Genomic DNA, 16,454 nt, shown 5'->3' on the forward strand with positions numbered 1-16,454 from the left:
TTTTAAAACAAAAATATTTTAAAAAACAGTTTTTGAGCATCTGTTTTATTATGCATTAATTTTGGAAAAGAACTGAATTTTAATTAATAGCACTTATGTAGTTGGACATTGCAGTACTAACAGTCTACAATAAAATAAAATTATTTTTAATTAAACCAGTTATATTCTAATTTGCTGAAAGTTTCCTCCTTAAATAGTATGTTATCAAGCAGATTTTGAACAATTATGTAAAATTAAAATTTCATTATGCCTATAGAGCATAATTTTAACAGTTCCACTTAACTTTAATTTTTAATCATTTCTATAGCTTTAAGCATTCACTTTTTAATTATTCCCTGTATGGTAGAAAGTTCAAAGATATAGCTTTATTTGATTATACCAAAACAAATTTAAAATTATAAGGACATTTAACAGTAAAAAGAAAAAAGACTGAGATGAAGACTGGTTAAATTTTATATTGTCCAAGGAAATAATCAAATAGTTGAAATATTTTTTTTTGACATAACATTAATATAGAGATACGATAGAAATAATTATTGTAAGCAACATAGTTTTGCAGTGTAATTTAAAATTCAAACCAAAATTTTATAAAAACGAAAGTAATGGCCTATAATATAAAGAATGGCATTTCCTTCAACGTAGGTTTACACATTTTCCAGTAGTCTCAATCCAGAACAACTGTAAGATGAAATTTTCCCTCAGCGACGAAAAGCATCTTCAAGTCTGGTCACTAATTCCTACACTTCCCTTCCTTTTGCGGCATAGATGCACTCCTCTGAGAATGCATTAAACTACACACAAGAATCTTTATTGCAAATAGGAGGTGATTTCTTAAAGGGGGGAAAGCATTCGGTTCAAGATTCCCCATCCTTTCAAGGCTTTTTACTGCCACCAAAGCCCCGGCCTCAAAAGGTTAAATAAAGTTATTCTTTTATATGTAATTATATGTAATTCAGGTTAACTGAATGCAGTACTATTCATTTCATGCGAATAATTAGAAATTTTAACTTACCGGTTTTAATTATGCATTTATATATCCATAAGTAAATTTGCTTAAATATTTTCAAATGCTATTTTTTAATTGACATGAGCAGTTCATACATTTCTGAACATTTGGTTTAATATAAAGGATATTTTATGAAAATGTTATTTGAAAGAGAGTATTGGAAAAACATGCTTACATGCTACTTATTTATTTAGCGAAGAATGTCCACGTTTGTTTGTTGTTTATAGAGCACTGTATACCCAAGAATTTTGTTGGCGATTAAACATAGCGTTCTAAAATAAAGAACAATAATCCTCTTAGACTCTTACTGAGAGTTGTCATTTAGAGATCTCCAGGATTCTAGAAATAAGGGGGATGCTGAGACATCTGCATGGCTGCTTTGAGGCGGTTATAGCACCTTTGAGGTCATTGCCAATGGCTGCCTAGAACCGTCAATAATGCTTTTGAACACATTTCCATTGACCGCTTAGAAGCGTCGGTAACGCTTTTGACATAGGTCTCCTTGATTATCTAAACCTGGTCACAATGCTCAGAGCGTTAAAGAACTTTGGTAAGTTTTTCAGTGATGCAATTACTATCTAACCTTTACTAACAGTCATCAGAGGGATTCTTCCAAAAGCTTCATCCACAGTTTTGTGTAATGAGAATAAATCATATTTTAGTCTGTGAAGCACCTATGCTATTATAGTTCAACGATATTCTTCATTTTAATATATCACCCATACAATTAAATGAACTAAATAATAGAGACAAGAGAAACAAGAGAGATTAAATCAATTTTGACAATATTAGATATTTCTGTTAGGTACTGTTCTGTTATCAGAAATGGTGTCATCGCCAAATATTTTGCTAAACTAGCCAAGAGATTGTTTCATACGAAGTTGCAATGTCTTTCAGTTGTTACAGTGTTTGCCTTTTAAAAAAAAAAGCAAAAGAATGCCTTTACAAAATTGGCAATATGAGAATACAAATTCTAAAGATGCTTGTCACTTGTGTTTTTATTATTAACCATGGTTACGAAAATCTGGGGAATATGGGACCAGATTCTGAAATGTATGAAAGTGCCACATGTATGTATGTGCATATATGTGTATGCATATACACACATATATTTGTACTTACATGAACACATCCATCCATCCATACATTTCTGGATCCAGTCTTGATAACAGAACAGTACCAAAATAGTCTACATTTCAATCTGGGAATTTTGGATTTGGGAAAGAAATTATCCGAACCACAATAAATTGATGGTACTATTCAGTTTTGAGGTCCGTAAAAAATCGCTGAACTAGTGTTGATGCCAGTGCTGCCAAAAATAATTGTGGCAACCCTAACGCAAGAAAGGAAGTATAATAGTAAATAACTATCTAAGATTCATATTTTAATTTAGATGAAAAGTTAATTTCTTTTAATACTTTTTTATTATTATAATTTATATTACAAAAGGCTAAACATGACTGAAGGGAAGCATAAGAGTAAATAACTATTTCAGATCATTATTATAATTTATAAAAAAAATGCTAAACATAACTGAACGGATGCTTGCATCGCTATTTCGCTACCGAGTTATCGCTAAAGCATAATTTCATTTTGTTGGTTCTTCAAACTTAATTTTCTATAATGAATGATGCTTTTTCTTTAAAAAAATTCTCAGTAAAGTGCAGAATTGTCCACTTATTTGTTTGCTGCTTTCTACAAGGGTAAACCAATTGGATTCTTGTCATTTTTCTATTACTTCATTCTTGTCAAATTTCTATTACTTTCTGATTACTTCATGGATACCTAGTATGTGCAATTCTTAAAAACGCATCAAGCAGTGGGTGATTCTGCACTTTACCCAAAATTCTATTGCAGACTTTTCGCCACGAGCAATTCCCAAATTGTTAAACCCATAGGATATCAAAAAAGGATTTAAAATCAAAAAAGGGTTTAAAAATTAAACTAGTATTTCAATGGCGTCTTAAGAAATATAGAACTATATAAACTTACATAATCTGAAATCTGCGCTTATGCTAGATTTGGCACACTGTTAAATGGGCGCGTTTGCTAGATTTGGCTCTTTTGCACATACATTTTTGTTTCAATTTTTTTATGGTTCTCAAAACGGAATAGTACCAAATCGATTTTCAACAGCCGAAAACATATATTGACAAACTGTCTTACGTCACCACCAACTACGTTTTTAGTAGCAGCTGGTATCCAAGTACAAAATACACATTTATCAGATAAATGCACAAAGGTTAGTTTTTAAAATTCATCAACAAAAATTTTACAATTTTATGGCCTTAGAAAAAGTTTAATCTGAAACAAAATTTCAAAAGAATTTGGTATTAGTAAATGAATAAAAAATACCCGGTGTGGACACTAAATGACTTCCTTGTATGGCTTATTAAATTATACACACTTTTTCCTGCACTTATTTAACTTACTTTTAGAATTTAAACTTACTTTTTAGACTATTAGAGATCAATTCCGTTTTCATCTCACCGCAAGGCAAAAAAATACATAAAAACTCAAATATTCATTAAAAATTGTAAAATACCAAAAACACCAAATACAGGTAATTTTTTTTTTTTTTAAACCCAAGGGCGTTAGCCCAGAAGGGCTATTAATTTCGTTTTCGGCATTTTGCGTTAAACTTTAAATGTTGGCTCACTTTTCAAATTTGTGCCACCAAATATTATTGCCCTGTTATATTTAAAGAAATTAAATAATGACGAATCTGCATAAATGTACGTATGTTTCTCGCATTGTGATAAAAGAACGGTACCCAGAGCCATCAGATCTATGTAATTTTCTACTGAATATGGGTATTTGAAAGCCCTAATTTGGAATTTGCTTTATTATCTATTTCATATAACTTCAATGAATTTTTGATTAACAAACTCAATGATTTCAAAGCAAGCAATGACAAACACTGTATGGGGGGAAAAATTTTTTTAACTCCAGCACGCGGGACTGTATATCGAAAATTTTAAAGACATATACATTTTAAAATTATTTTGCAATACTGCTGTTGAACTGAATTTTATGGTTTAAGTGTATAGAACATGATATTTAATAAATAAAGGTATACACAAAACATTAAGAAAAGTCCCTTTAGATTTTTAAATTCTTTTTTCAGGGTTCATAGCCACGTTTTAGTTAAAAAACTAAGCACCTATAAGAACTTTTCAAGCACTATTTAAGAAAAAAAAAAAAAAAAAAAAAAAAGCACCTGTCTAATTACATCATACACAACTGCATAACCTTAAAAATTAGACTTGTAATTTAAAGTATGAGAAATGAAGTATTTATTAAGAGAGAATAAGCATTACCTCAACGATGGAAAATAAATACTTTTTTTTTTTCTTTTTTTTTTCTAATTTTAAATAACAGTTCAATTTACAGAACTAGTTTACAATGAGAGGAAAAAATATGAAGAACTAAACTATATTACAAGATTTAATGATGAAATTTCAGTTCAAAGTAGAGAAAATAAATAATACAGTCAAAAGTCGTTAATCCGGACTCGTGGGGACTTCGGCGATTCCGGATTATAGATCATCAGTTTAAATCTGGTAAGATGGCATACAGAAATTACAAAATTAAAAATATGAAACCGTAATTTATGAAATAAAGAACAATTATGATCTAAAGGGTATCAAAATTTACAAAAAGAAAAAGCTTAATATTTACTTGTTTACTTTATTAAACATTTCCTTCAATGTAAGTTGCTTCGTTTCATGTGATAATACTTTCTCTTTAATTCTATTAAACAGACATAATTTCTTGTTTAGTTACAATGTTCTGCTGTTCAAGTCCTATAATTGCTGTGTTGAGAATACGGACTAATTTGTCAATCGAAATGTTTTCGTTTTCAATAACCTCTGGGTCACTTTCTTCACTATCCGAAGAGGAACTTGATTTAAATCATATCAAAGACAGAATGAAATACTACACTTAGTATGGAATTATAAACAAAATAAAATAAAAACATCTGCCCTGAAGATAAGGATAGTGCTGACAGATCAACTTCCAATCCCCAGGGTGAAATTGATAAACAGATTTCGGATCTCAAAACATACTTTCGCTTTGTAGATACAAATTACATATTAGTAAATATATATCGGAAATTCTATTTGACATAATCTTTCTAATCTATCATAATCTAATAATGACGTTTCTGCCCCCTCTCTGCCCAGAGCAGCGTGAAATTGATAAACAGATTTCGGATTTCAAAACATACTTTCGCTTTGTAGTAAATATATATCGAAAATTCTATTTGACATAATCGAAAGTTCAAGCTTACTTTTATAAAATTGCTCTAACAGTCTGCAAAAAATAATAAGCCGGATCCAATTCGAAGATTAAGGAACAACGCAATCAGCAACATTAACTGAATTAGATAACTTTAGCTTAGCGTATAACTCCGTTACAATTTAAACGCGTATGCTGACAAACATATTCGCAGCCGTAAGAGTCTTACGCGCTCTCGTAAATGCCTGTGCGCATGCGTGAACGCGACGCATGCGCAGAAAGTTTGTAGCTTTGAGGTCCGGATTATAGATCATTCCGGATTATGGGTGTCCAAATTAACGACTTTTGACTGTAATAAGGCATATTTATTGTATTCGCTTGGAACCTAATAATAAAAACAATTTATTTTTCCTCTCATTTAAATAATTTAAATCTAAATTCTGAACATTTTCTAAATTTTCATTGTGTATCAGTTTTCTCTTAACAGATATTGCAAGTAAAAAATTGCAAGTAATTTAAGTAAAAAAGAGGAATATTTATGAAATCAGAAGACAGAAATTTGCTTCATGCAGTCATCTTTAACAGTAAAAGCTTAACTAACCCGCATACTTGGAAATTCACGAATATTGGGACAGTCGAGCGTAACTTGAAAGAGCGGAGGGGGGTAGACTGTAGCCGCTCTTTAGAATTTTCCGCTAAATAAACGCTTTTGACATTTCAATATGTGCATCATATAAAAAAAAAAACCAATGGAACTAAAACATATTCGGCTTAGCAAGCACAGTAAAACTCTTTTAAGTGTTCATAAACAAATCTTGGACTGAACATCAAAATTAATTATCTCTGCAAAATATTGCAAACGTTATTGCGCAATACCTGACGTGATATTACACAATCGGAATCAACAACTGCCGTTATTGGGAGAATAAAGAACTAAATAACTGGGGTGTTTTTCATTCTAATTTTCAACAGATGACGTTAAATTTCCGGAATAGAATCATTCTTTGCTTGGGTTGGTAGACCGCAAAACTTTTAGTCCTATTATTCAATCCAGATTGGAAAGTGACCAAAAAAAAAGGTCCGTTACTTGTTTTGCAGCGAACCGTAAGTTTCAACATTCAAGATTTTGCGGAGAAAGGAGGAACCTCCCAACCTTTGTACTGCATAATATATTGGCCAAAAAAATTTAATTAATTTGACTATTACTTTCCCTTTATTAGAGCCATTCCGAATATTCTTCCTTAGAAAGCTAATCTGTGTTAAAACACAACCATTTTTGGAAGTTTATTATACTTCAGCAGTTACTGCAACTATGTTATTATAAACATTCATACATATGCTCATAATATAAGCATAATGATCATAATAAACACTAATATGAATTGACCAAGCGGAACGAGAATGCAAAATTTTAAGATCTTGATAGAAATTCAAACGTGTGTAGCATTTGGGAGGGAGGAAAAGAATGCCGAGGTGTAGCGGAATTTTCTACTGTTTTCGCAATTCTTTGATCAAAAGAACGACGGGCACCTGTCTATACTCTTCGTGCACTTCTTCTTATAAGGACCGCTACGAACCCTGATTTTATAATTAAAATTAGAGTTTCTATGCAAAAACAAGCAACTCAGCTAGCAGAGAGGTAGACAAAATTTTCGGTGCATGAAACTGAAAGTTAACTTTTGGTTACCCAGGGCAAAAAGACATTAAACCTGGTGCACCAACTTAAGCCACTATTCTAGAGTTTCAGCCTCATTAAACCAGTTAAACTTTTAAATTGTTGATAATTGTATAAGATAAAGGGAGGTGCATAACTACATATTATTGCAATCCCACATACAAAATTTCAAAGTTCTACGGCTACTCGTTTTCGAAGGTACATACAGACGTCATGAAGAAATCTCTTCTGAATCACTTTAAATCCATTTTGGAAAAAAAAAAAAAAAAAAAAAAAAAAAAAGAGTCCTTTATTCTGTTCATATGTACAGATGTCATGCAAACACATCATTCCAATGGATTTGAGAGTGGTCAAAATGGATGTTTTCACTGAATTTTGTTAGAAGATGTTTCATTAGTACCCGGAATTTTTCACAATTACAATATTTCCTTTGCTTTCTATAAGGAAGTTAAAAAAGAAATCTGAAAAGTTTCAGATTTTACAGTCACTTAAAAGGGTGTTAAGTTTTTTTACGCACTCGCTAAGCTCGCAACCCATCAGTCTGTTGTTTAACTCACTTCTGCTAATCCATTTCTTTTTGTCTTTTTAGCTTTATTATTAAGCATAATTTTAACCTCACACTTATGCCATATACAATTCAACAGCAAAATTACAAAAAATTTAAAAGCAGCATAACAGTATACGCTAAGAATTCTTGATGTAGTGTAAGTGTTGTTATTCATTTTTCTGTTTTTTTCCCTTCAGTTCATCATATCAATGTTCAGGTTTCTTACAAGATGGCTTTACAATACTTTTTCTTTTTATTACTAATTAGAGTACTTCCTTTACTTCATACAAGAAAATAAAAATTAGTCCAAATACTGCTCTTAAAATCTGTAAAATGGGAGGGGGGATATGCCCTCAAGGACTTATAATTATAGATCAAAATAAGATTGCTGAATTTAATGTAGAGTGGATTCAGGTTTTTCTAAATTTTACTTTTTTATTAGTCCTCAAATTATCCCACAGAATTAATTCTAATTTATCTACAGTTTAAAAATTAAATCCACATACTTTTTTCTCTGAATGTCGAAAATCCAAAAAAGGAAAATTTTCTCTAACTGATAAAATGAATAAGTATTCTAAACTTCTGAACCTTGAAAACTGATAAAAAGAGAAGGTATGATTTTGTTTATACAACTGAAGTGAATAACATTCTATAAATAAAAAGGATGCTGTAACAAATGAAATTGCTTTTTCTTCAAAAATAATTGGATTAGCAGCCTGTCATACATTCATAAAACATAGGTACTTGCATATTATTGCAACCATCTTAGTAGAAGTCTGCAGATTTCCAGAATGTGACAAAATCTGGCAACCATGTTCATAACAACCCTTCAGTCAAGTGATGTCACCATTTTCATATGCGTTTTTTTGCTGCATTCAAGTTTAAACACTTTTTATAAAACAAACATAACATTTTTTTGGTTTAAACTTAATTTTAAGATATGCACTTGTGGAACACGCCAGCAATGGAAGAAACTAGGCTAATATTTCTCCAAAAATGAAGAATTTCATCACAATTTTTCTTTTTAAGCAAAAACAGATTGTTGCATACTTGGAAGAAAAGAAGAGAAGGGGGAACAGAAAGATTTGGAGAAATGTTAATTTTTTTTAAAGGATTACAATTAAAATTTATATCATAAATTGCTAAAGTATAATATTTGCCTATTTATCATAAATATCGATCGTCTGAAAAGCTACTATTTGAATCCCATAATTTACTTTTTCAACTGTAAAAACCTGCCAAATTGTGCCAAGGTTCTAGCATTAATGCACAAGTACCTTGTACTATAAAGTAATTCAAATTTCCACATTTTTCTCATTTGCTAAAAAATTCTCTTAATTGTCTCTTTGCTTCCCTTCCATGAGTTCTCCCTTGACGTGGTTTAGGGGCAACAATGCAATATCAGCTACATAGGCTCCTATCTATGCAGCTAAGTCTATGCATGTTCCTGTCTACACAGGGTTAGTTGCTTACTCTGCTTATTCCTTGGGAGTAGCTGATATGTGAAAGATTTTACAGGACTAGAACCATTGTTTACAATAGGCCGTTCAGACATGGCAGGGACTTGTAATGGTAGGGTGAAATCTAAACTCGGGTGGTGTGCTCACTAGATGTTCAATTTAAAAAAAGCATCCTCTTTCGGCCCCTTTGGAAAACTACAATGATGGGAATACAGTACAAAGTCTGAAATCTGGGCCCGTCAGGACTAGCGCGATTCCGGATTTGGGATTTTTCCCGATATTAGATCATTAGTTTAAATCTAAAGATGGCATGTAGAAATAATAAAATTAAAAATATAATATCATAGTTTATGAAATAATGAAGCACTCATGATCTAAAGTGTATCAAAATTTCGAAAACAAATCTGAATATTTGTCTACTTTATTAAACATGTCTTTCAAGTTGTTTAAGTTGCTTTGTGTTCTGTGCTAATACTTTCTATTTAATTATATAGACAGACATAATTTCTTGTTTAGTTACAAAGATCCATTGCTGAAGTCCTGTAATTGCTGTGTCTAGGATTCTGACTAACTTGTAAGTAAAAAATTTTTCATTTTTCGTAACCACTCTCTGTCATTTCCTTCACTATTTGTGGCAGTATTTTCTGTATTTAGAACCCCACTACAGATTTTGTCATCCGTTAAATGATTGATGACTGAGGAGCATGGTCATCACAATGAAAAACTCCTTTTATATCATCTACTACCGCTCCTTCACATTTCTTTACAAAATCCATTAATTAGAAAATTTAACCTTTAGTTTGTGATATTCAAGAACCTATAGATTCATGGCTATCATCATAAAATTAAGATATCATTCACTATAGATATTTGGCTATGTATCATGAGACTGGAAATTAAAGACAATTTGTTTCACTAAATTTTATCTTGCTTCTATCGCACAACTGAGACAATTAAGCCTGAATTGTATCAGTTTAGTTACTTATTATACTTAAGCCTATTCCTCGCACATGCTTAAGGTTTATCCGAGTCCTGAATAAATAAATTCTCACATATAACTTATTGAGGGCCGGCACTAGAAATCTTAACACCTGATGCAGTCTCTGTGAGTACTAAATTCTGTTACCAAGTGCCTCCCTTTGTCTTCCCTAAATTCCACTGCTCGATGCGGCCATTCAAGTTCTGGCGCTGGGTTTATGCGAATAACAAATTAGTTATTTATTCTTAATTCAAATAGCACTAAATTTATTCATTTGGCCTATGAGTATCATTAACAAAATTTATTTTTAACATATGGAAAGATACGTTTGTTAAATATTTCCTGTCAACATTTCTTAATGCGCTAGAAAACAAACTTAAATCTGTAATCACCCTCAAGCGTAATGTCAACATAAAAGGTTACCATACTCTTTGTTATTCAATTACTAATACAAAAAACTATTTAGACATCATTACATGAGTCATTACTCAAGTTAACATGTCTTGATAAACATGGAATGACGAAAACAAAACATAATAAATAATGATTCGCCAAGTTGCATCAGAGATATAAAATATTAGTAGATGTAAAATCAAGGATGTTTCTATCAGGGTTGCCACTCAAACAGGAAAATGAAATTCCCTGACTTTTCCAGGTCAATCAAATGTGCATGCATAAAGCACACACACACAAAATAAATAAATATTTTTTTTTTCTAAAGTTGGTGGTGATTTTGAGGTCCGGATTTTAGATCATTCCGGATTTCGGACTTTGTACTGTATAATCATGCATGGGGCTGGTTCATCAGTTCAGCTGCAAGCCTCACCTTTGTCCCTATATTCACTTGGTAGATTTTGATCCTCAATTTAAAATAAAAATAGAATGTGCTTCTTTGAATGACAAAGAAATTTTAAAACAAGTGGATATTTATACCTTAATTAAAAATGATATCACAGAAAAAGGTGGGGTTATATTTATGGAATAATCATTTAATTAGAAAAAATACAAATTTCAGTGATTTTTTTAAAATCTCTAATTAAAAGTGGATGCAAATTGTATTTATTTAATACCATTCCTATTTATAAATGTTCTATTTTATAAACCTTTTAACAGTCCGTACAAAATTTTCATAATTCAAATTCATAAAATCAAAAGTTAATCACACATTAAATAACTTCATGGTGTAACTAATTTTTAAAACAAATTATATATATATATATATAAAAAAAAAAAAAAAAAAAAAAAAAAAAAAAAAACGTACATTTCATTGCCAAACTTTTTTGTTAAAGTAACATCAGCTTCAGATAAGGAATATTCAAATCCTTCAAGCTTTGGAAGATCAGATTTCACTCGCACTTTATTTTCATTTTCAATTTCTTCGGCTAAAAATGAAGCTAATTCTTGATCACCTGTAGAATTAAAAAGCATATCAACAGATGTAAAATGTATCACAGGGAAGTAAATATAATTTTAAAATACACTTTTTCACAAATGCAATGAATCATCAACTCAAATACATTCAGTTACGAAGGAAAATCAAGAAAATAGAAACACTTTTGCTTCTACATAATTGTTTATTTTAAATACATAAAATAATACTAGGAACATAAAAAATGCTAAGATTCCTTTAGATCATGAAAAATCAGAACGAAATAAAATCATTTACAAAATTGAATATTATATTCACTGAAAGATAAACTTCTTTTTTTTTCAACATTTGCTTGGATATGGTAAAGTACACAAGGGCTATCTACCTTCGTGGAGGATTTTGTACAGGAATTGTACAATTTCTGAAATCAGAAGACAGAAATTTGCTTCATGCAGCATACTTGGAAACTGGCGAATATTCGGACGAGCGTAACTTGAAAAAGAAAAGCGGAGAGGGGGGGGGGTAGATTGTAGCCGCGCTTTAAATTTTTCCGCTAAATAAATGCTGTTGACATTTCGATATACGCATCATATAAAAATAAATCAATGGAACTGAAAAATATTCTGCTTAGCAAGCACAGTAAAACTATTTTAAGTGTTCATAAACAAGTCTCGGACAGAACATCAAAATTAATTATCTCTGCAAAATATCCCAAGCGTTATTGCGCAATACGTGAGCCTTCCTTACGTTATATTACGCAATCGGAATCAACATTTGCCGGTATTGGGAGAATAATGGAAAGTGACCAAAAAAAAAAAAAAAAAAAAAAAGTCCGTAGCTTGTTTTGCAGCGAACTGTAACAGTTTCAATATTCGAGATTTTGCGGAGAAAGGGAAGAACTTCCCAATCTTCGTACTGTATAATGTATTGGCCAAAAAAACAAAATTATTTTGACTATTCGATTACTTTCCCTTTGTTTAAGCCATTCCGAATATTATTCCTTAGAAAGCTAATCTGTGTTAAAACACAACCATTTTTGAAAGTTTACTATACTTTAGCAGTTACTGCAACTATGTTATTATGAACATTCATACATATGCTCATAATATAAGCATAACGATCATAATAAACACGAATATGAACTGTCCGCAAATTTTTAAGATCTTGATAGAAATTCAAACGTGTGTAGTATTTGAGTGGGAGGCAAAGAATCCCGAATGTACCGGAATTTTCAACTGCATTCGCAATTCTTTGACCAATAAATAGAACGACGGGCACCTGTCTGTACTCTTCGTGCACACCAAAGGTTATGTTAATGCAGAGAAAGGGGAAAAGCTATTTCTGGGAGTATGATTCACCATCTGACATTCCATATTAGGAAGAAAAGTTGTTTATTTAGTTTTGGCTTTGGTACCGGGAAAAATAGCGCATTCATTTAAAAAGAAAAGCACTAAAAGCAAAAAATAAGCCCTAAAAACAAAAAAATAAGGGCTTTAAAGAAAAAGTAAGCACCTATAAGGGGCTTTATATTTCATTTTCAAATATAAGGACTTACAAGCACTTATAAGGACTGCTACGAACCCTGATACAGGAACGCATTCAAATTTCAAAATGTAAACATCTTTGTCGAATGGCGAAACATTTCTTCAGTTTTTTATGATCTACATTTTCAGAATGCTAAAATCACCTTTGAGGTATCAAACTGTTACGCGAAATTTTCAGATCTCAAGCTATTTACTGTTGCTTTCTATGGAAGTAATGAAGCTGGGAATTAAGATTCGTACTGAGTTAATGAATATTAATGAAGATTTGCACTGAGGATTAAATTCAGGGAACTAAAAAGTAGTACACATCTGAATTCCTGTATACATGCTTAGTATTCCAATATCTTGTTTGATTCCCTTCAAAACACGATTCTCATGTAAAATTAATTACTTTCTGAACATTACAAGTTACTGAGAGGTTAAGGACATTGAGTGCTGGTAGTTAGACATAGGTTTGACATCAGGCAATCGAGCTGGCAGCAAGGTCGGTTTTCGTTGTGATGTAAAGCGCGAATACGAGCCAATTTCTCTTGAAAGTTCTGCACGAAGGCATGCTTTCCTTTAGGTAGGCAGTCTTCGTGTGCTTTTCTATATTCAATTAACCTAAACAAACGTATCTAATTTCTGAACAAATTGATACAGATATGACATAGACGCAAATCATATAACAAAGGATAAATTAAAAAGTTTTGAAACTTTTTCTAATTTTGAATTAAAAAATATTCCATAATAACTGCTTTAATAAAAATTTGTATTTCATTTGTCACAAAATTAAAATTTATTGTCATTATATTGATTCATTAAAGCAAGGGTTTCTAAACATAGTTATGAAACGCTCATAAGTTTAGCTTTCTTATTTCGAATATAATTTTATTTTTATTTGTCGAATTAAATAAAGTGTTATCTACCTAAGCAAAAGGGGCTTTCGTGGAGGGTGTTAAAAGGAAATTGGCTGATATACCCTTTAGATATGTGAGAGAACAAGAAACGTTCATGCAGTCAATCCGTTCTTCGCATTTTGAATTGAGGTCAAATTATCAGAGTTAAAGAAATATTATTTACTCAGCCACTAGTTATCATTTAAAACACATAACAAACCAAAATTTCACTCAAGTAAGCGGTAGTCGTGGAATGCATGTCATTTAGAAATAACATTAAAATTAATTTTCATTACCTGAAACATTTATATTACTACACTGCCTTATACTAAAAATTGGAATAAAGTGATATAAACACTTATGAAAAGAATGAAACGAAGACAGTTTCAAATTCGAATTGAAACCAAATTAAAAAGTATTTAATTAGAAATAACTGAAAAAAATATGCAATTTTAAATACACTTAAAGTTTTAAAATAATTTCCGAAGAATTTTAGCAGCCAAGCTTCCGAAAATAAACTTTCGGCTAATCTTTGGAATATGGTAACAGGTAGTTTGGCGACATTTTGGTAAGGCGATAAAGGTTACTAGCTAGGACTTTAGCAGTGTACATGGGAAAAGTCAACAGTGTGCGCAATGCCATTTTTGTGCAATTCTGGGATGTTTTTTTAAGTGAAAACAGGTCGACGTGTACATGGATACCGTGTATGAGCAAATTCTTAAAAACGCGGCAAGCAGTTTGCGATTCTGCACTTTCTTTCAATTTCGCACCTAATCTTCGTTATGATTAAGCACTTTTGTTCCATAAAAGTTCTAGCATAAGCGTAATTCGGCTAGCAGATTGTTGGAAAAAATGTTGAGGAGGGAAAAAAAAAACAATGCCTTTACTTCGTGAAAACAAAATGGTGTCTCCCAATTTCGCACCTAATCTTCGTCATGATTAAGCACTTTTGTTCCATAAAAGTTCTAGCATAAGGGCCCTATCACTTCTATGGACGCGCACGCTTACCCGGGACAATTCCGAGAAATGAGATTCTAGTAGCATGGCCTTTAAGTGGCAGGCTTCCGAGAAATGTTTCGTCTAGATAGGAGGAACCTGTTCTGGCTACAAGCAACATTTTAAAATTTGTCCAAAAATGTTCCGGCTGGAGACGTGTTCCTCTAACGTTCAACCAATCAGACGAAAGTTCTGGTTCTGGAGGATCACGGGTAACTTTCAATATGGCGATGGCTCTCACTGTGAAGTGATGGACGGTGGAAATGGAGGCCGATTTAATTATTGCTGTGTTGTTGTAATACAACTGCTTGAGTCATTTTTTAAATGTGTATATATTCATTAAATATATAATTGTGGAAATTTCAGAGTTGACAGTATTTTACGACGTTCTTGTTTACAAATTGTTCGTTGCCAAAAGTTCGCCAAATTTGTCGTATTTCGTGCTGATCGTGTATTATCACTGTTATATAATAGAATTTTATTTCTTAAATTTAAGTTGAATAATTTTTTAAAATCCGTTTGTATATGCTCGGCTTTTCTCCTAATTACTTATCTTTTAAACTGTTAATTGCATAATCAGTGACACATTTTAAACGGCATAAAAGATGCATAAAAAAAGAAAAGCATAGCTTATGTATTAATGAGAATACTCATTAAATTTGTCTATTATTTTCATGTTATTAAAGAAATACTTTTTAGATTATAAATACATTAGAAACTATACTTTTATTGTAAATGCTACATACTGAAACATTGGAAATTTATGGATTTATTATTATGCATGATGAAAAACATTTGTATATACATTCATTAATATAAATCTTATTCATCACATTAATACTAATAAATATATATTAACAACTTCTAAACCATCACATCTCTGTATCTGTATGTAAATATATGACTTATTAGATGTGTATACAGTCAAAAGTCGTTAATTCGGAATGATCTATAATCCGGACATCAAAACTTAAAAACTTTCTGCGCATGCGCCGCGTTGACACATGCACATAGGAGTTTACGCGTGCGCGTAAGACCTTTTACGACTGCGCATATGAGTATGCGCAAGTGCAGAATACGTTTTCGCGTGCGCGTTTTATGTATAATGGACGTATAAGCTAAAATTATCTAATTATCTATTTCAGTTAATGTTGATGATTGCGTTGTTCCTTAACTTTCGAATTGGATCCGGCTTATTATTTTTTGCAGACTGTAAGAGCAATTTTATAAAAGTAAGCTTAAACTTTCGATTATATCAAATAGAATTTCCGATATATATTTGTTAATATGTAAAGGATCTAAAGCGAAAGTATGTTTTGAAATCCAAAATCTGTTTATCAATTTCACGCTGCTCAGCGGGCGCGTAATGAATTGGAAGTTGATTTGTCAGCACTATCCTTATCTTCAGCGCAGATGTTTTTATTTGGCTTATAATTCCTTGCCAAATGCAGTATTTCATCTCGATATGCTCCGTCTTTGATATGATTTAAAACAAGTTAATCGTCATTATAATTCGCTTCCGATAGCGAAGAAAAGTAACAGAGGTTATTGAAAACGAAAAAATTTTGATTGACAAATTAGTCGTTGTTCTTGACACAGCAATTATAGGACTTGAACAGCGGAACTTTGTAACTGAACAAGAAATTATGTCTGTTTAATAGAATTAAAGAGAAAGTATTATCACATGAAACGAAGCAAAACTTAAACAACTTACATTAAAAGAAATATTTAATAAAGTAAACAAATAAATATTAAGCC

The 16,454-nt window shown here is 31.4% G+C and overlaps 1 protein-coding gene across 1 annotated transcript in view; it reads right to left on the bottom strand.

Moving 5' to 3' along the window:
• The window catches only part of P32 (complement C1q binding protein P32), a 92,481-nt gene that overhangs the window by 69,040 nt on the left and 6,987 nt on the right, over positions 1–16,454 (bottom strand). Inside the window, exon 2 of the mRNA XM_035360385.2 lies at positions 11,171–11,318. Coding sequence (XP_035216276.1) covers positions 11,171–11,318 — 148 coding nt within the window. The remainder of the gene's footprint in view (positions 1–11,170; positions 11,319–16,454) is intronic.

Source organism: Stegodyphus dumicola, chromosome 7 (assembly GCF_044657685.1).
Source record: "Stegodyphus dumicola isolate Sdum_Otavi_A_Nest chromosome 7, ASM4465768v1".
In the NCBI taxonomy this organism is placed as follows: domain Eukaryota; kingdom Metazoa; phylum Arthropoda; class Arachnida; order Araneae; family Eresidae; genus Stegodyphus; species Stegodyphus dumicola.